Genomic DNA, 19,955 nt, shown 5'->3' with positions numbered 1-19,955 from the left:
CCATGCTCATCTACTCTCATAGAATAGCTACTACAAAGGTTCAAAAGCCCGAGGCTTTGCAGCATGATGACCGTAAAGAGTCCTTCGGGGACAGGAATAGTTGTGGCAATTGGCTAAACATCAACTATGATCCTTAGAACCGCTCTCTTTTATATCGCGCTCCCGATCCTGCAAGCGGTAGCAGCCTGGCAGGTTCCCGCGGAATATGCCATAACTCCGTCCTCTAATGGTCGGTTCCTCCAGGAGCATGATGGGAAACCATTTTTCTGGCAAGCGGACACAGCATGGCTGTTATTCCATCGCCTGAACTTCAGTGAGGCTGAGACGTACTTGTCAGACCGAGCTAGCAAGGGATTCACGATGGTTCTGGCCGTTGGCTTCACCCAGGCAGGTATCGATAGTCCCAACAGGAATGGTGACCTGCCTTTTATAAACGAAGATGTTACGAAGCCCAACGAGCCCTATTGGACTTACGTCGATTCAGTCGTTGAGCTGGCATGGAGTAAAGGCATTCGCATCTGCATGGTTCCTGCGTGGGGGAAATATGTGCATAGCAGCGGTGTGTCATCGAACATACCCTCTCTAAATCACGGTTTACAGTGATCTAACAAACATTAGACAACTCGGGCAGTGTACTCAATACGAGCACCGCATATCGATTCGGGAAGTTTCTGGGCCATCGATACCCCTATCTCCCAAAGACTCTCGTCGGCGACACCAACCCATATTGGCAAAACAAGACAGCCGTCAAGGCCGACTATACGACCGGTGGCGCACTTCCAACTTACGAAGTCATTGACTGGTCCCCGGTCTACGATGACCTGGCAAATGGCATCGTCGCCGGCGAGCGACAAGCTATTGCTGCAACATCGGCCCAAAATGCCACGATGTGGTCGCCACTGATGACAATCCACCCGACAAACCAATGGTTCACGGGCGGGCCGCTCGCACTCGCACACGCTTTCTTCGGAAACCGAGCATGGCTTACCTTGGATGCCAGCCAATCTGGCCATGCGGACTATCCACCGAACCCTCCGATTCCTTGGTGGAATTGTCGCCGAGGGTGGGAGCCGGTCGAGCTCATGTATGCGGCGGGATCCGTTCCTGGCGGTCGTGTGCGGCCAGTCATTGATAATGAGGCGCACTATGAGAACAGGTACAATAATGGCAATAGCAGTGAGGCGTCATGGAATGCAAGTGATGTGCGGATTGGAAGTTGGCAAGCGGTAAGTTTATATCCACCAAGGGCAATCTGATGGGATTGCCATGGTGCACAGCCAAAAGATAGACTGACAAGAAAACCTAGGTGTTCTCGGGCGCAGCGGGCCTAACCTATGGGGCAAACGCTATTCAGCAGTGTGCTATACCCGGCCTTTTCACCGAAGATGGTAGTGGGCCAAGTGACAACTGGGTGGAGGATTTAGTGCTGCCCGGATCCAGCCAGATGCAGTGGATCAAGAAGGCTATAATGGACAGAGAGAATACGACCTATTTCACGCGTGTGCCAGCACAGGATATTATCGTCGGAAATGCCGGTACTGACGATGCAAGGGTCACGGCGACGAGGGATAGTGGCGGTTACTGGATTATGGTGTACACTCCCACGGGGAAGTCGTTCCAAATTGAGACGAACAGTCTGAACTCGTGCAATGTGCAGGCAAGCTGGTATGATCCGTTGGGTGGGACGTATAGCACACTTAGTTACACTCATTGTGGTGAAAGCTCGACCGTCAAGACGTTTGCACCGCCTACCACCAGTGGGCATGCAGACTGGGTGCTGGTCCTGGACGTGGTACATTAGTTGAGCGTGTGGCCTCGTCGGTCATATTTAGATTTTACGTATTTGTGCTACAATATCAAAGCCTCAACTATTCGAAGCCGTGTCATAGTTGACAGTTCTCCTATCAAACAATAAATAGGCAAGCCCGCAGCTCGTTGTCAGATTAATTAACCCAGCGCTATTGGTGGTGGTGGCGTATGACATTTATATAGAATAAACAGTGTATATATATTGAGTGGGTAGTTTAAGGTTTCTTCCTCAGAAACGAATCAAGTCATTATCCCAAAGATTGATAAGCACTGATACAAGCTATCCATCCACTTTATCCATAAGGAACTAATGGTCCACAGGGATGGCTTATGGAATGTATGGACTTCGAGAAGCGAAACCCAGGAGGGCTCAGCTTCATGATCGGCAGATCGGCAACGCTAGTGTCAATAGTACCCATATCACTGAATGTAAGGGGCTAGTAGTAAACTATTTAAAGTCTTCAACCATCTTCTGGTTAGCCCTTTCTGCTTCACCCACAGCTTACCCCTATTATTACAGAAGTAGTAAAAGCTCACTACTGATCTTTTTTGTCCATACAGAGAAAGTCGGTATGTCTGGTGTGACAATAATAAATCTCCTGTTTATGGACTAAAAGATGTTTATAATAACCTCAACAGAGAATAAGATGCAATTCAAGTCAACAGTCCTTGTATTCCTTCTTGCGGCAGCTTCAGCTGCTTACGCCAAAGAATCATGCCCTGAGGTGGGTATCGCTCTACAGTGACAAATCAATCACGGATTCAAGTATAAACGCTAGTTTCTTATTCTTATAGAACCAAAAATGGAATAACTGTGGCACTGCCTGTCCTCCTACTTGCAACTCCCAGTCTAACGAAATTTGTACAATGGAATGTGTTCCGGGCTGTCAGTGTATAGATGGCTATGTGCTGAATGCCGTAAGTGGTGGCAGATAAAAGATACATGTCAGAGATCCCTAACTAATCTCCCCTGGCATTATAGGATGACCAATGTATTCTCGAGAGCGAATGCTGAATTAGCCATCATACTTCTGGATTCAAACGTGTCAAAAGTGCATGTCGAAAGCTGATATCAAGTCTTAGGATTTCAACAGAACCTTATTACTGGTTTATATCAGAGATTGTGTGATCAGAGTTACCTGGCTTCTGGATTTATTGTAATGCAATTGATAATATAACAAGTTTTGTCTGGATTTCCTAACTAGGATTTAGATATGTGTGAATGACAATACATACATTAAAGGAGTGATAAATAATATGAGTATGGGTGCTCCGGTAGGTTGTGTATTAGGTGAGCACCAAAAGATAAGTCACAGTTTCAATCGTCAATATAGCCTTTCATAAACTTCCTCAATAACCTGCAGACATCATGGTTCACCAACCACCGACTGCAACTACTTGTCGCTGCAGATAATGAATGCTCGACTGAGCTGAACCACCTTTCCTTGATCCAGGGAAACCCAGGTGCGCTGGGCATCGAGCTTGGCATCCACATTGGGGTGTTGAGTAATTTCGCAGTGGCTCGATTGCTGGAACCGAGTGAGCTGGGCGCTCGTAGCAGTAACAACGCCATTTGTGGACACTGAGGTATGGCCCCAGTGAGCCTGGACGGAGCGTTGATTACCGTCGGTGGGTACATCAACGTTGGCATTGGCCCCAGACTGATCGTTACTCAGCTGAACACTCACGGTTTGGACGTTAGGTGGGCCAGCAAGGACGGTAGAGGTAGTGGCCATAAAGCCCAAAGCCAATGGAATGAACCGCATTTTGGGAGTATCAGGTGAAGAGTAAAATGTAAACTATATCGAATTGGAATATAGAGGAAGATGCTGGTTGGTATTGAGGGCTGCTATGACCGCGTCTTGGGGATTTTGGACATAGCTCTTCACCTGCTTTATATACATTTTCTGTCTTCTATAGAGTTGAGGGACAATTGGTTTTGCCTTCCTGGGTTGATCTCGGCTAGCCTTTATCAGGCGAGGCCGATCCATGGATCAGGGCTTGGAAATACGAACCCCGGACCAAACCCTCGCCGGATGCGGAAATACCATCCTCTCGGCTTCAGCCGAACGAACGGCACAGCTCCTACGATAGTGATCGCCGACCCGTGGATGATAAGATCCGACCCGCATAGCTCTCATCAGATGATCCATGATTCATACCTACATCTGTTCTAGTGTGTCTAAACCACAACACTCGACTCGGCTGTATGGTAGAGGAAAGTGGTGTGCTTCTGGCGAGGTGTGTTCTAGACTGGGCTTGGCCTTACTGCAAACCATGAAACACACGAAATCACCTCATTCAAAAATGAAGAATAAGTCAAGAACTTCGCTTCTGCGTCATACTGGTGTATGGTGTTGTCACCTAGCCGTCAAGATCGTGGCAAACCATGCGGATGTAATAATGAGTTCGCGCAGTAGTTCCATCTTGATAGCTGCCCACGTAGCCGTTAGATGTCATGTACCCGTTAGGCCTGTTTGATCGTGCTCAATTTTCACCCTTGCTTGACAAAAGCGCGTATATCCTGCTCAACAATCCCCAAGAGATGTATAAACGGCAGCAGTACTTGTTTCGTTGTTACACGACCTCTTCCCATGGGGACGTACCCATCTTAATCTAGATTTGACTACAAACTCATTCTCATACTTTATGGATACTTCATAGCGTGGTACCGAGATTACCCATGCGACTACTAGTCCCATGATTGTAACGTTGTAGGAGACGAGTCCTACTATGGTGGCAAGCATCATCCCGTATAGACCACCAATCAACTCAATATTGAACGCACCTCTACGGCACCCAATGTTCCCGCAATGAGCGCATCATGACATTGAATAGGTCTGTCCAGTGGTACCCAGTCTTAAACATCTCTAGGCTATAGATCCAACACAAAGGGAAGGTCAACTTCGGACTTCCCCGTCCTTGAGATGATTGGAGAGAGAGTCCGGCGCCACCCGCAACTCCCCACAATAGCAGAGTACATTCCAGTATCCAACATTGACAATCCATTGTTCAGATCGTTACATCGACCGCATAAACGTCATCAGGTGTATCTATTGACTTTTTAAGGCTGTCTAATTAGTCACTCGAGCTGTTTGAGTGTAACGCTAGTCATGAGAATGCAGATTGCTGTTAGAATCAATGCCTTCCAGAATCCCCAGCTTTTTGAAGGCTTTCTGCTAAGATTTTAGATTGATGCATACTATAGCAGGAACTGAAAGGTCCGCTCCCTTCTGCATATGATTATCTTTAGCTAGGAGATTTATCTTGCATTAGGGGACGAGACTAGTCGACCCAAACCCCAAACTATTGTTGAGATCCCCCGCACGAACCAAGGGGGGCATGTCGAGGATCTTCTACAACCTCGATGACTCTGAAATTCTATCCTGTCATCCATAATAACATCGATCAAATGTTTTGACTGCCTGAAACCGCTAAGTCCTTTAAGATATTTTCTTGTTATCATTTTCAAGATGTTCAAGGAACAGATCGTATGACCTAGGTGACATTTTATGATAAGCCCCGACGGGGCAAATCATGTGAAGAGGCAGCACGTTACTGGCCTACCCGAGAGTGGAACATTCCCCCCTGTACGCCGTTGAAATGTTATATCATTACGGTCTTCTTACTCTCACTCATCAGTGTACTTTCCACTAAGTCAAGGAACGTTTCATTTATCATAGATACTTGAGATTGCATATATCCGACAACATACTCTGAATCAGGTTTATCAACTACATGAAGCCATACGCCTGCACCGAACATGACCAGGGTTTTTGGACACAGGCAGATGTGAATGAACACTTACGAAAGCAACATACTAGCTTCATTAAACGACCCGCAAGGCTAGGCATTCCCGATAGCCATGGGCACCTCTGGTATTGTTTTGGATGCGAAAGTCAATTTAATGACCATCGAAGCTACGGCTCAGATAAAGCAATGTTCGATCACCTCAGGAGGAGCCATAGCGACGTTACGTATTCTATCAGACGCAGGTCACGCGACGAATTCCTCGTATGATATGTTGCTATTATATGGAGTATCATTGTTTTTGAATGGCTTTTGCCGTTGAAGCATGCTTCTAAATGGTTGCAAAGTTGATTGGGTCCTCCCGACGAAATTCGGACTGTTTCATCAGACTGGCAGATGAAGCTATTCGCATGTCATTTATATTGTCTGGTTTTCTTATTCAGAAGCACCGATGAGGCTGGGAACCTACTACGGGCGAGGCTCAGAATTGTATTATTAAAGCGCACTGAATTCGTCGTCATTGTAATATCGATCAAGGATTCATCTATTACCCAGCGAATTCATTTTAATATAGAAAATAATTTGAAAACTTGTCCTATCACCACATGCAATATAAGTATCTGATCAATGTCCATCTTTCAAAGGCAATTTATTAACTCTTTCAATTATGGAAGTTAAATTGTACGATGAGTATTCTCTGCTCCGCCACAGGCGGGAACTGCGTCTCAGAAAATAATTATGTCTTGTTTGAGAGATATTTGACAATTGTGTCATAAATATGCGTATATAACATTGAGGATGCTGGAAGGCGTCTGAGAAAGCGAGGATTATAGTAGCCACTTCCCCTTTTCCCACCGGAGGCGAAAGATCACTTGACGAGCCTAGGCTAGTAGCTGGGTATTGAAGAATTTTAGAGACCAAACCGCAAACACGGCACTCAGTAGGTGATAGGGAGGCATCGTGCGCAACTTGCACTAAAGTGTCCACGATAGCGTCATCAATAGATCCATCAGCATTTCGTAGTATAGGCCTCTCAAGGACCCTGACCTGGTCCTATATCTATGGCATATAAGGGTAACCTAATGACCTATATCTAAATAGACACTAGGCAGAGAAGGTGCAGTGTACCCAACATGTCATAGGTATAGTTTATGTATTTATGTATATACGAGGGAAGACAGCAGTGGAAATATGAATCAGGAACCTATTTAAAGCGGTAGGTAGATTTCCAAGGTGTCTCGGTATGAGCAAATGTTCAAAGGTAGTACTTTCCAGGAGAAATGTACTAAAAGGATGGTATCTCCAAGCTCCAGAATAGAGGCTGAATAACAGCGGTTGCCCTATAGAGTATAGATATTCGATACTATGGAGGCTTAGCAGAATGATTTAGGAGCTCTGCCCTGCGGCCATGAGTCACGTTATTTGTATTCCAAGGGGCCGAATAAGACCATGTATATCAATATAGGCAATTTCACCCGACTCTCTGGGCGGAGGAGGGGGCGTAGGAGCCAGGGAAATTTATCTAATACACAAGTCAAAGCCGATTTATGCTTAGAATCGGTAGTGTGTGAAGGGTTGAATTCCAAGGTAGACTAGCGGTTATAACAGGAGCGGCTAGAGCCTCTGCCTGGTATACAAGATTCCCAACTGAATGCAGCATGCTCTTACTGGACAAGGCAGGAAGCCGTCTTTTCCTTTATGAGTAGGTGTTTCATGTCAGACAAAAGAAAAAAATGGACGTTGTGACTACGGGTTCATATATGCTTTCCTCATAGACATTTTGCACGTTGTATAAACATCAATACGAGTACGGACAGTGGTGAGCCGGCCACAATACTAATCAGCCCGAGCTGTTTCTTGTACCCACGATATTTTCGCGCCCTACCATAGTCGGAATAGATTTAATTCTGTGGATCCCTTGGATTGGCGCGAACATGCCAAGAACAGGGTCCATGCGGAAACCCCAAGTGGTATTTAACACGAAAGGATCGGTTTACATGCCAACACATCGGACGCTAGTACGGCAGGTATTGAAATTTGGAAATATGGTGGAGCGCTTATGCATTTCGAGGGGTTTGCCTTAGGCTTGCTACCGCCGGATGAGACACGGAAGCCTCCAAAATCAGCTTTAGTGCCAGTATTAATGTACCAGGGTTCATCTAGCACGACCTGCCTATGGCCGGGCAATCAAAAAGAACGAGGGCCCTCCCCGTTTCACGTGGCTGGGCAGATAATGTGACTGGGAAGATTTGCTCTAAACGTTAGAATATCGACAGTACGGCTCCCGCTAGAATGATTATGAGACTTCAGGCTTCCAGATGTTGCGCGTAATGTCCACCAAGAACTTTTAGCTTTATCATTTACGACCGTTCTATATGCATGATTCGTTTTTATCTCCTCCATAATGCAGTCCATATTCCCACTTTTTCGTCTCCTGTTGGCACTTGACTTGCTAAACTTAGTAGTCGCCTCTGAAGCCCAACGACCGATCTACGCTATCGCACATCGAGTCCTGCGAAAAGAAGCAGTCACGGCCGCGCTTTCTCATGGTGCGAATGCATTAGAAGTTGATTTAACGGCCTGGTACTTCGACTGGTGGGCAGACCACGACGGAAAGCTGTTCAGTGCTGGCTCTACAGCACGCGAACTGTTCCAATTCATCGCACAGCAACGGTGGATAAACAATTACAATATCTCCTTCGTCTGGCTGGATATCAAAAACCCTGATTTCTGCCAAAGGCATCGACGCTGCTCTATCGAAGCCTTGCGTGATCTAGCTCGAGAAACTCTCGAACCTGCAGGTATACGGGTGCTTTATGGCTTTTTCCAAACAGCGGAGAGTCGCGGGTTTAAAGTGATCAGAGACGGGTTGAACCCGAATGAAGCGATTGTGTTGAGTGGTGAGACGAACACTATTTTGCATTTGTACAACAGCACCGGAAGTGGTATACCAGTGCCGCAGATGGTTATGGATTTCGGTGATTCGTGGCTTAGGAAAGGGGTCGACCTCTACCCAGAGCTTCGGTATGGAAGTTGGGAGCGCGACCAAGGGAAACTTGGAAAGGTCTTTAGCTGGACTAGTGCGCAGGGTGATACTGAAATGGTGAAGTATCTACTTCGCGAGGCTGGCATTGATGGGCTCATATATGGATATCAGACTGATGAGTATAACGATATGAGTGGCCCGAAGTCTGCTCTGAAGGATATTGTGGACTTTGTTGAGACTCATTCAGATACCCATAGGATGGCCACACAGGATGATGCTCCTTGGTAATCGAAAAAGTATTATGTATCTTCTCCCCCTGTTTCATTGTTTTTATGTAGTTTCTCACGTCAATGAAGGAATGATTTACTCAACATCATACCGACAAGATGCGGTTATACTCAAATCATCATCTGTGAAACCCGGTCGAGCAAAATAACCATATAACACCAAGGTTATGCTTTTAACACCTGATGCCCTACATAGTTCTCTCATATCTCAGAGTGGGCAGGGGATGCAATAGAACCCAATACTGCACTACGGGGCCACCATCAGACCCTATACAGTAGCTCACGCGTGGCAGGAAAGCTGGGAGACCCTGGACTAACCGAAAAATGGCTGAAAACATCACGATTTAGAGGCTATCCTTCTTCTATCGTGGCCAAGCCCGGAGCAAGAAAGCCAAGGCACAGCATCTAACACGTTTTCTACTCACTTTGGTCATGTCATTGGCAGGGCCCAGAATGACCCATGTTAACTACGTAGGTCCCTTTCTTTTAATTAATATACGGTCTATTAGATATTCTTGGCGATACTCGGAGCACTTTTCATTGTATGGAAACACCTTCGGGGTTTGAGTCGCCAGGTTTCACAAGCAGCCTTTTCCGAGGATCCGGTCTCTGTACTTTTTGTCCCTGGCCATGAGGCTTTTTAGAAAAATAGAAAGTGGGGCTCTCTCATGGTTTGATCCTCTCGTATTTTATATACGCGATACTGTAAAGCCTGTACACAGCAGTAGCCTTGCTCTTATGGACGTCTACATAGCATTAGCACACTACGTACGAGCATGTCACTAACCCCATACTTTGAAAATATCTGGTATCCTCTAGTACCCCGAGAAGGAAATTTGTCCCAGGATAGTTGGGTGGTCTCGTTTTACACAGTATAACAGGACTTGGAGCTCAATCCTGGTCTTTTGTAAAGTCATATGGCCGCCGGCTATCCGTATAGAACGGTGGATCCTACAAGGATCATTAGGCTAGTCTCGCACCTAGGGTTACAACACTTAATTTGACAGGGGGATCGCCGATCGCAATTTCCATGGATTAAAGGTGTAATTATCTACGATTACCTATCATGAGGATATTATAGGACTTGTTTCTTATAACTCTTTCTCCCAAACTCCTCGTAAGATGGTAGCTGTGATCTAGGTTCTCCTGTGTAGGTAGACATCCGCCACTTTGCCCTATGCCACCACGCGATTCACCAATGGCCTAACCAGGTATTTGTGCTAAGTAAATTTAGTTTCCATATATGGAGTTTGCGTTGTGAAGTGAAATCTAAACTCAATATATTTCCACGGGAGGAGGCTCGTGGATAGAGGGTGTTTCATCGTCGAAAATTGGATTTACAATTTGACCCCAACGCAGTGCATGAATACGACTATACGGGGTACTCTATCCAGCCAGCTCTTGACCCTGATTCAGAATTGGCTGCATCATTACTCCGGTGTATATTCAATAGCGGGGGCGTATGCGAGCAGGTCAGTCCGAAAACGAATACGGACTCTCCGCTGAATCACCCGACGTAGATGTAGATAGTGAAATTGCTCAAATAGAAGGACATGACAAGGACATCCAGGCCCACTTGTGAATAGGGTACTTCCAGCGATGTAGCCCAGCATGCCTGGGGCATCGCGACTATCTCATTAGGATAGCACATCACGAATGTGCTGCTGCCTTTGATGCCTGGAGGTTGTTAATCATGGCAATCTCCATATCAACACATATTTTGAATCTTATATCATGGTCCTCGTTAGAAAGCTTTTTCTATGGAACACTTGCGGTTCGTACCTTCCTATGTCCAAAGTAAATGTTCCATTCTCAAATCATACAAGTTTCCAAGGGTCATCCGTAAAAGTCCATGAGGCTAAAACATGCAGGGACTAAGTATCCTCCCGGCGCCACAGGAAGTCAAGATACGCTAAGCAGTGCCTGAGAGTCCTATACCTCTCTGGATAGAGTGCTGACTGTACGATAATATTGATACCATTTATGAATGACGGTTACATCCCGAGCTACTTCTCATTCGAAAAAGGAAACGAATATCTTATGGAATCAGAATCCTTTGTGATACATATAACCCTAAATAAACATTGGAAATGTTTATTCCCAGTTGTTTCCAGAAAGGAAGCGCCGGCTATATTGCGCGGAATTGAGTGCGATGTCAGGATAATATTTATCGCTCACACTACTCCGTATAGTGACCCGGTATTCAGCCATGTATTAACGTTACCTCTTCCAGGGCTTTTGCTACAAACTTCATTACTGCGTCGCCCGACCCGTCATATCCATGTTGAAATAAAACGCATGTATCTTATCAAAGCTAGTGTCCAGCTAATGTAACCTACGAGACCATCTGAAATGTATAAGGCCTGCTATAACCGAGGTCTTCCAATCGGATCCCAAAGGTCATGTCATTTGTTGTGTTGTCAGATTGTTCGCCAATTTAGTTGAAGGATTTAGCACCTAGCCTAAGCTTGTAAAATACTGTAAAAAGAGGCTGAACCCTTGTTGACAGCTTATAGAAAGGATATATATATGGCATCCCCCCGTTACACTTTCCAATAGCTCTCCCTACCTCCTCGGAACATTCACTCCTCAAGGCAAAGCCACACCTCTCGTTTCTCCCATAAACTGAGCTCTAAATTTATGTATGTGCTACCCCCAAAGAGTACAATGCTTCTTACTGATAGCTATAGACCCGCGAGAATGAAGCTCAGCATCAGCCTCCTCCTTGTTACTGCTATACCCAGCGCCGTGCTTGCTCGGGTTGTTCCTAGAGGCGACGAGATGGCCAACGATACCCCAGCTGCTAAGGAATTAGCCAACGTATTCGCTGCGCAGAAATGCTGGACTCGGTCTCCATACGGTTGCTCGAAGGACAGATGGTGTTGGCAACGATGTGGCGGTAATGGACAATGATGCTGGTTGGCCCATAAGGGAGGCACTGGTGATTGGACGTCTTGTACTACGGCTGAAGACTGTATGCCTGGAGTGGGAGATTCCAATTGTGCTAAAACGGGTTGTAAGGCGTGTGGCTGCAGTTGCTAAAAGCTGGAAAGGTCAACCCCACTTTTGTGAAGATGGACTCCCTAGTGAGATGGTTAGACTGTGTATAAAATTAGTTCTGGTTAAATTCAGTATGAATGTAGCATTGCGTGTATTGTCCTGAACCAGGAGTGGTTACTTACCATCTTAGATATTGTACCTTATGTCCACGCATTCGGAAGCTCCACTACTGGTGATATTTATTGAAGGGACAAGAAGGTTCATGATATAAAATAACATACATAGTTAATTCTCTTTATATCCCCGCCGAAAACCCATCAACCCTCGCCCCCCAGTTCTCTGGAAAATGCATTCCCTCCTGACCATCCCATCCTCCGGCCATCATCGCAATGGCGAGCAGAAACGCTGAGGAGGCTGGGAAATACGGCGTCGGGACCACTGTTCCCACAGGGTTACCCACATCATCAAATTGAAAGTTTGAGTGGAGTAAGTAGGAAATAGCCTGGTCGACATTGCTCAAACGGAGCGATGTCATCGCTAGCATCGGGAAATCCCATCCATAAGAGGCTGTGAAGTTCCATGTTTGGGCTATCAGATCCATGGTAGCATGGACAGTCGATGGATCTACACCTGCGGTAGGCGGTAGCAGCCCGTAGACGGCGATTTGGCTAGGATGATCGGATGTATAGCTGCTCTCGTTCCACATATCCGGCAGATCAGCACAGATTGAATATGCACCATGTACTATGGGCAATGGTGCAAGATTGTTGAACACCCGAGTCCAAGATTCAGGAACAGAGATGCCTTGACGCCTTTTCCAGTCTGAGGCAATCTTCAGACCAAACCTCCAATAGGCCAATTCGAAAGTAGGGTTGTATGTTGAATTGGGACTCGTGTTCTCCGATGACGGATACATCGGTGGACCAAGGTCATATACCTGTGTAGACACGTTCCACCACGCATAAGAAACCATCCACGTCGCCAGCTCATCCAGGATATGATCCCATTTGTTCAGAGTGTCAATGTTGGGCGATGCGCGATACTCCAGCTCAGCAAAATACATCGGATGTGGTTGCTGCCAAATAAGTAACGCATTTTGTGACCCAGGAGCCGATGCTCCGGATGGATCACTCATCTTTCCCAGTCGGGCACCAGCGTATCCCTGCCTTTCTGCACGTTCAAGAGACGAGGGGAGAAACCGGGAATACACACCCAGGCTACGCTCTAATATATCCCATTTATTCCATCGCGCCCAGTGGCCCAAATGCCAGAATACCATTTCAAGGTGGAACTTCCCATACCAGCCGTTATTTTGTAGACCGGACTCCTGGGGAGGATCTTTACCGGCACTGTTCACGGCAAGCAGGTACTGAGAGAGAATAATACGTCTCTGCAGTTCCTCTGCGTCTGAAGATCCAGCTTCCGTCAGGTCTACAAATGACCCAGACTCCCAGTATTGAGCCCACCAGCGTGTGGAGGCTTCCTTGACAGCTTTGAATGGCTTGATCGTCGTTTCTTTGAGTGCAGCAAACTGTGTTGTAAAAGTGAACCTAGACGTATTTCCCGCAGGTTGGAGTAGATATCGGTGTGTCTCAGGAAACGGGCCTGTTATATGACCCGATTGTTCCCATTCGATGGTGTTATAGTAGGTTGTGCCCCCCAACGAGTGTCTGATTGTAGCTTTTTGCGCTGTAATAGTATTCAAGGCAGTAGTATGATCTGCTACTGAAGTCCAGTTACCCACAAAGGGAGCCTCGAATTTATTGACTCCTGTGGTCAGTGGGTAGTCAAAGAACACAGCCAAGGACCCATCCCTCAACAGCGATGACTGCACATCAACACCAATGATAGCAGAAGATGGGTCTCCGATTGTCGTAACGGAAACTGTTTGCCCATCCAGGTTAAATTTCGAAGTTAGAATGCCGCTATACAGATCAAGACTCTGCCTTATCCCTGTAACAACATCAATAGAGATATGCTTTCCATTGTATAGAAACCCAACCCGGCCAAGGTTGACCCGATGTGGATTGGCAACTAGCCACTGTGAAATCTCTGGTTCCGCCGGGTTCTGTATATCGTAATTCACAAGACGGTCATGTGTCCACCAGTCCATGCCGGTAAAGTCTGATGGTTCTGTCTGGTTGGGTTTGATCGGCAGAGAGTCATTGCACCAACACCAGGAAGACAGTATGTTGAAGGGGAGCAAGGTCTGTAATCCTGTGATGTCGGCTCCAAATGCAAAATTGCCGTTGCCGACCTGCATCGGGGTTGTGGTCGACAACTTCGTACGTATAGGGTTATACCGACGGACGACATTCTCGCGATTGATCGCTGGTTCCTCTGCCGCGGCTACATGAGCAGTCGGAGAAAGGACCAGCGTGAGAGCTCCTAGAATGGCTGGAGCGTTCAGCATATTTCAGGTTTGCTGAGAGTTTTCTTCCGCTGAGCATCTGGCAACGCCTTGGCGAAGGGTGATTCAGCACATCATAACATATTTTAATAACCTGAGGGTTTCTTAGCACTGTAACCCTAACTCGTCGATTTGCGGGGACAAACTTTCTCCATATTGAAGCTTGGAGTTATGCCGATCTCGGGAGCCGGATTAGACAAGGCCGAAATACAGCATATAGCCTAAATACACATAAACCGTGGGGTAGATCCAACATCATTGGTGGAACATATCTACCAGTAGTTGGAAGGGAACAAACAACCGGAATAGATAAGTGAACATTGTTGTATACCGTGATCACAGTAGCGCCAGAATTTCCAAAAGACATCACAAGATAGAGAAGGAAGAGTAGAAACGCGATTCACCGCGTCAGTTGTAGAAGAGCCGGTCTGAATCTGTGTCAGACAGCAAGTAGCTGTAGTAATGCCTCTATAGACAGCAATTTCGGGATATTATGGAGCTAGAGGCTGTATAATCCGGAAACTTCGCTGTTTATAGGAGCCTTTCTTTCTCTACACTATAGTTTATCTTTGGCTAGACGTTTTACCAAGAATGTCGCAGTACTTCTTGGTAACGCTAGAGCGTCATCCACTCTTCTAGATTTACTTTATTGCCGTACATAGACAGCTATAGGGCAGTTGACCATTCCTCTTAACCCCACAGCCTCTTAAGAAGCCGGACCCTGGGCTCATAGGCTCATTGTTGCAGGTATAGTGAGGGTATGTGAGGTTACTGCTGTAAGGTCCATCCGCGTGCCCGCTGGAGCTATCTGAAGATGGTATATATAGCAGCACCATCCTTTATGAAGTCCTGTGATATTAAAAATAACTATGTACATGTGTCCTTTGCAAGCTTAACATTTTATGAGCAAAAGACTCATTCTTATCGTTAGATGAAGGATGAGCTAAACTTTCCAGACGTTTGCAGTGTGTAATATATATCCAGGGTTATTGAAAGCAAACCCTGCCATGCATTCTCAGAAAGGTGCCCTTTTAGGAGGGATAGCTACCTGCTGTCGGGCTGTTGTATCACCCAATGTGTATTGATATTAATTCGTATGGCTATCTAGAGCTTGAACCTGGCACTGAATAAAGATAAATGTTAACATGTGTCTTGAACCATAAATGAAAGTTAATAAGTCCTGACAAAGGGAGCCTACCATCTGCCAGTATACACCCCTTCTCTGTAGTAGTTCAGTATGAGTACCACGTTCAATAATAACAGAACCGCTGCCAGGCTCTCCCTCTCCGCAGACAAGTATCAAGTCAGCCTTCTGAATAGTGGCTAGTCGGTGAGCAACCGCAATTATCGTCATCGTTTTCCTCTCCGCCAGTCGCTCTAGTGCCTTCTGTATAAGCCTCTCGGACTGCGAATCGAGACTGGACGTTGCTTCGTCCAGAAGAAGTAGCCGTGGTCTACGCATTAGTGCACGGGCAATACAGAGTCGCTGCTTTTGACCACCGCTGAGAGATAATTGAGCATTAATACCCAGGGAGGTGGAGTAGCCTTCAGGAAGAGATATAATAAATTCATGAAGTTCGGCATCTTTGCACGCCTCTATCATCCGCGCTTCCCTCGACGTATCAAGCTCTCCATCATCATCCGCTTCGAGGCCCAAGAGAAGATTTTCCCGAATGGTGCCTTCGAAGAGCTTGGGTTCTTGAGAGACCAGAGATAATGCTCGACGATAAGATGCAAGTGGGTACTTTCGGATATCTTGGCCTGCGAATTCTATACTACCTTTGGCGGGGTCGTAAAACCGCTCCAGGAGAGAGACGATAGTTGATTTGCCGCATCCGGATGGGCCAACAATTGCAACATACTGGCCACTGTGGATGCTGAAATTCATCCCTGTAAAGACAGGTCCACCGCGAGATGGATACTGGAAGGTGAGGTCTCGGCAGCACACATCGGCCTGGTGAAAGAGCGGAACACCAGACATCGATTGTGGACGGTGGTTCTGGTCATTGTCTCGCTCATTTGACGAAGATCTTGTCTCTAATATGCGTCGGGCAGATGCTGTTGTCTGTGCCATATTAGGACCGAAGCTAAGAAACTGACCTGCCGACTGTCCCCCTTGGATAATAGCAATGTAGACCACAAAGAACACCACTGGGTCATATTCGCGAGAGGCAAGAAGCTGCCCACCATACCTAAAAGCGGGTTTCCTACATTAGCTGAAATAATCGAGATAAAGGCAGAAAGGGCGAGCATATAGTGCTACGGACCAGAAGGTAAGTGCCATAGCGCAGAGGTCGATGCTATCAGAGAGCGCAACCACGAGCGTCGCAAGCCAGGCCTTGTGAATGGCTCTGATTCTCTGTTGAGACAGCAGATTAGAGTATCGTTGCAGGATGGTGTCTTCCATCGTGAGTGAAGTAACCGTTCGAAAGGCACGAATTGCCTCCGTAGCGAACTTGGAGCTTTCAGCGTATACCTCTGCATTCATGCCCTCAAATTGGACTTCATATTGAATTCGGAAATATGAAGCCAGCAAGATAAAGGGCAAGGCAGCAAAGAAAGCTACTGCAGCTAACTTCCAGCCGAAACTAAATGAGATAGCAACGCATCCCATGAGACTAAAAATCGAAATAAGTGGGAAGACCCCATTGACGCCAAACAGCTCTTGCAGCTGTTTTGGGTCTGTTGATAATCTTCCCATGAGGGTACCAGAGGAATTTTCTTCCTGATCATAGTATGATACGGGCTTGTGCAGAATGCTCTGAAAGTAGTCTTGGCGATAGTTTGCTGCGATATCCTAATTATTACATGTTAGCCTTTCTCCTGGAACCTTTATCTGACTAGGGGTATATCTGCCACCTACAACTGAAAAAGATGTGGAAGCATAGCCAACATCGAAATAGAATAGGCACATCGCGAGGGCAAGAATAAAAAACATGAGGGACCAGAAGTTCGCCGCTTCACTCAACTTGTTGCCAGAAAACTGAAAGACCTGAACGAGCTTTGCGAAAAGCCAGCTCTGGAACGCAAAGGCAGCTATACACATACGATAGTTGTTAGTTACTATAGAGATAATCATCGATCTGGTGAGTCGGGAAAGGGTCTCTTACACCCAGCACCCATTGATCCGATGACGGTCAAAGCCAATACAGGCCAGTGGGTCCTTTGCTCGCGTACGACATGCCACAAGGTACGGATTACGCCTTTCCCTCCTTTTCTCTTGACGACCTCCTCGCTGTCAGTAACTTCATAGCCGTCAGCTGCATAAGCTTCAACTTTGGTATCCTCAGGGAGAGTGTAGGGAAGCTCCTCGATTGCTGCAGTAGTATCCATGGCTGGACTTTCCAGTTGCTGCGCATTTACAAGGCTGTAGTACACTCCACGATGGTCCATCAATGTTTGATGCGTGCCTTCTTCTGCTTTAGAGCCATCTTTCATCACAATTATATGGTCTGCTCGGATGATAGTGGAAAGGCGATGCGCAATCATAATGGTTGTTCGATCTCGAGAGACCCGATCTAGGGCCGCCTGAACGACTTGCTCACCTCGTATATCGATTGAACTTGTCGCCTCGTCGAGAATGAGAATTGATGGGTTACAGACTATGCTTCGAGCGATTGCTAAACGTTGACGCTGCCCTCCACTTAATGCGATGCCACCTTCACCCACCACAGTATCATATCCCTAGGGTTCCCGTTAATAAAATATCATTCCAAGAGCGATAGACTAGGAGGTTGAATTACCAGAGGCAGTCTGTCAATAAACTCGTTGGCAAAAGCGTCGCGGCATGCCTTCACCACCAAGTCCATCTTCACACGTTCTGGCTCGTGCTCCCATGCAGTTCCTATTAGCCCAAAGGCCACATTGGTATACACCGATTCATTGAATAGAACAGGTTCCTGCTCGACCAAACCGATCTGTGACCTCCACCATTTTATGTCAAGATCGTTGAGGTTATGCTTACCCACAAGGATTCGGCCCCGGACCACTCGACTCTCCTCTGGCGGGTCGGTGTTCCGAAGCTGATACCAACGTTCTATGAGAGCTACAACGGTACTTTTCCCAGAACCTGAAGGGCCTACAAGGGCAGTCGTATTGCCCCTCTCAAAATAGGCCGTAAAGTCCCGTAGCACCTGTGTATCAGGACGAGTTGGATAGGCGAAGCTAACTGAGTCGAAACAAATATCCTCCTGACTGGAAGCATCCGGGCTCCGAAGCCCCTTCATTGAAACGCGATCCGCATCAATCACATCGAAAAATGGGCCAGAAGCACTCGTCGCCTTAGTGATCGCCATTAATGGGGACGCGATCCCGCCCAGCACAGTAACCACTAAAAGCACAGAAAAAAAGACCCTGGCTGCATGTCAGGCTACTCTGGGTTGTGTGCAGCATGGGAAAGGTACACATACACAATGACAGTGTTGACGTTTGCAATATGGCCCTCGCTGTATAGCTTCAACCCAAACCAAAAGGCCAAAGCATAACTGGAGTACATAGCGAAGAAAAGTAGTGCCAGATGAATTCCAGTAACTGGACACATCCGGACAGCACGCTTACGAGCCTCCTTTACCCATGAGGAGTATTTGTGGGACAGCGGGACTTCAGCTCCAAGAGCAAGGACGGTTCGGATCGCACTGAAGACCTCTGCTGCAACGGCGGCTTGCTTCTCATCGGCGCGATCCACCATTCGCTGTGCCTTGACAATATGGGGAACGGTAATACTAAACCCCACAAGCACAAACAGAATGGCGGAGCTAACGACCAAAGTCAATGCCCACGAATACCGAAAGGCCACCGCATAGGCGGCCACCAACAGAGCGAGGGACTGGAACAGGATTGCCAAGCGATCAGATACGCTCTGCTGGATTGTGTTTGATAGGCCTGTGATAGCATTGGTCACTGTCCCCACGGACGTTTCGTCCAGCTTGCGGACAGGCTGAGCAAAAAGCGCTTCCATATATTCAAGCCGTAGCGCTGATGAGGCCCGGAGGCTGATGATGCGGAAGCAGAGCATGGAAATGTATGTAAGAACAAACTTCCCAATGAAAAGATATACAATGTAAAGACTGTATGGTACCATATTAGTGAATGAATGGGAAATGTGATATAGAGAATCGGACTTGCCTATTCTTGTTCACGGACGCCCTGAAAGCGTCTTCATTGACAGAGTTGTTAGATGTAAAATAGCGATTAAAGTCTCCAGTGAGATTTCCAAAAACTACATTCATTAATGGTAAGGCCTTATCGCACTTCGTTAGCGACAGACCTTTTTTAAGAGCACCTAGGATCAACATACCACGCCGGAGCCCATCGCACACAATAGGCCGAGCACCATAGGTCCAAGGCCACCGCCTCTGGCACCATACGAGAGTATCCTCTGGTAATTCTGTTATGGGGGTATTTCTTCTCATGAGGGAATTGGGTGGTCCATACTACATAACTTTTTAGAGAGGATGGGCGATTACTAGCATCCACCTGGGGCTGCTGCTGGCGATCAATGCTCTCTCCCCGAACATTATGATTTGCCGGCAAGGAAGACGAGGACTCCATGCTGAAGATGTGTATGGGACATACACTGATGCCATGCACAACGGCGTGAGAAAGAGAACAAAACCAGATGACCGATAGTCCTTCAGAAATAAGGATGCAAAGAAGCTTCACCAGGCTGCATCAATCACCTGAGGTCCGAGATCGACAAGCCTAGACCTTAGGA

General features: G+C 46.8%; 7 protein-coding genes across 7 annotated transcripts; 4 read left to right on the top strand and 3 right to left on the bottom strand.

The window, feature by feature from the left end:
- Positions 1 to 126: 126 nt before the first annotated feature.
- On the top strand, positions 127 to 1,801 carry BDV38DRAFT_285108 (glycoside hydrolase family 140 protein; the record flags this gene model as incomplete). The annotated part of the gene is made up of 3 exons (XM_032060416.1): positions 127 to 559; positions 619 to 1,226; positions 1,307 to 1,801. 3 exons carry the CDS (start codon positions 127 to 129, stop codon positions 1,799 to 1,801), a joined length of 1,536 nt encoding a protein of 511 aa, XP_031911343.1.
- A 577-nt stretch (positions 1,802 to 2,378) lies between these two features.
- Positions 2,379 to 2,827, top strand: BDV38DRAFT_252929 (trypsin inhibitor-like cysteine-rich domain-containing protein; the record flags this gene model as incomplete). The annotated part of the gene is made up of 3 exons (XM_032055193.1): positions 2,379 to 2,534; positions 2,605 to 2,727; positions 2,792 to 2,827. The coding sequence occupies exons 1-3, from the start codon at positions 2,427 to 2,429 to the stop codon at positions 2,822 to 2,824; spliced, it is 264 nt and encodes an 87-aa protein (XP_031911342.1). The 5' UTR covers positions 2,379 to 2,426.
- Positions 2,828 to 2,975: 148 nt separating this feature from the next.
- On the bottom strand, positions 2,976 to 3,728 carry BDV38DRAFT_252928 (uncharacterized protein). The gene has a single exon (XM_032055192.1). The coding sequence runs from the start codon at positions 3,573 to 3,575 to the stop codon at positions 3,204 to 3,206; it is 372 nt and encodes a 123-aa protein (XP_031911341.1). The 5' UTR covers positions 3,576 to 3,728; the 3' UTR covers positions 2,976 to 3,203.
- A 1,662-nt stretch (positions 3,729 to 5,390) lies between these two features.
- Positions 5,391 to 6,154, top strand: BDV38DRAFT_252924 (uncharacterized protein). Its single transcript, XM_032055191.1, has one exon. It carries the CDS (start codon positions 5,548 to 5,550, stop codon positions 5,827 to 5,829), a length of 282 nt encoding a protein of 93 aa, XP_031911340.1. The 5' UTR covers positions 5,391 to 5,547; the 3' UTR covers positions 5,830 to 6,154.
- A 1,647-nt stretch (positions 6,155 to 7,801) lies between these two features.
- BDV38DRAFT_252923 (glycerophosphodiester phosphodiesterase family protein) lies at positions 7,802 to 8,921 on the top strand. The gene has a single exon (XM_032055190.1). The coding sequence runs from the start codon at positions 7,964 to 7,966 to the stop codon at positions 8,831 to 8,833; it is 870 nt and encodes a 289-aa protein (XP_031911339.1). The 5' UTR covers positions 7,802 to 7,963; the 3' UTR covers positions 8,834 to 8,921.
- A 3,206-nt stretch (positions 8,922 to 12,127) lies between these two features.
- BDV38DRAFT_285105 (uncharacterized protein) lies at positions 12,128 to 14,245 on the bottom strand (the record flags this gene model as incomplete). The annotated part of the gene is made up of 1 exon (XM_032060415.1): positions 12,128 to 14,245. The coding sequence occupies one exon, from the start codon at positions 14,243 to 14,245 to the stop codon at positions 12,128 to 12,130; it is 2,118 nt and encodes a 705-aa protein (XP_031911338.1).
- Positions 14,246 to 15,329: 1,084 nt separating this feature from the next.
- Positions 15,330 to 19,792, bottom strand: BDV38DRAFT_285104 (ABC transporter ATP-binding protein; the record flags this gene model as incomplete). Its single annotated transcript, XM_032060414.1, has 10 exons — positions 15,330 to 15,365; positions 15,441 to 16,434; positions 16,510 to 17,039; positions 17,106 to 17,278; positions 17,353 to 17,926; positions 17,986 to 18,595; positions 18,652 to 19,308; positions 19,385 to 19,482; positions 19,539 to 19,619; positions 19,676 to 19,792. The coding sequence occupies 10 exons, from the start codon at positions 19,790 to 19,792 to the stop codon at positions 15,330 to 15,332; spliced, it is 3,870 nt and encodes a 1,289-aa protein (XP_031911337.1).
- Positions 19,793 to 19,955: the final 163 nt, after the last annotated feature.

The sequence above is a fragment of the Aspergillus pseudotamarii genome (genome assembly GCF_009193445.1).
Source record: "Aspergillus pseudotamarii strain CBS 117625 unplaced genomic scaffold BDV38scaffold_45, whole genome shotgun sequence".
NCBI classification, from domain to species: Eukaryota; Fungi; Ascomycota; class Eurotiomycetes; order Eurotiales; family Aspergillaceae; genus Aspergillus; species Aspergillus pseudotamarii.
Note: the sequence above shows the minus strand (reverse complement) of the source record. Positions and strands in the feature narration are given on the sequence as shown.

Coding starts and splice junctions, on each gene's coding strand:
- BDV38DRAFT_252928 (XM_032055192.1), bottom strand. CDS start 3,575: ATGCGGTTCATTCCATTGGCTTTGGGCTTTATGGCCACTACCTCTACC.
- BDV38DRAFT_252924 (XM_032055191.1), top strand. CDS start 5,548: ATGAAGCCATACGCCTGCACCGAACATGACCAGGGTTTTTGGACACAG.
- BDV38DRAFT_252923 (XM_032055190.1), top strand. CDS start 7,964: ATGCAGTCCATATTCCCACTTTTTCGTCTCCTGTTGGCACTTGACTTG.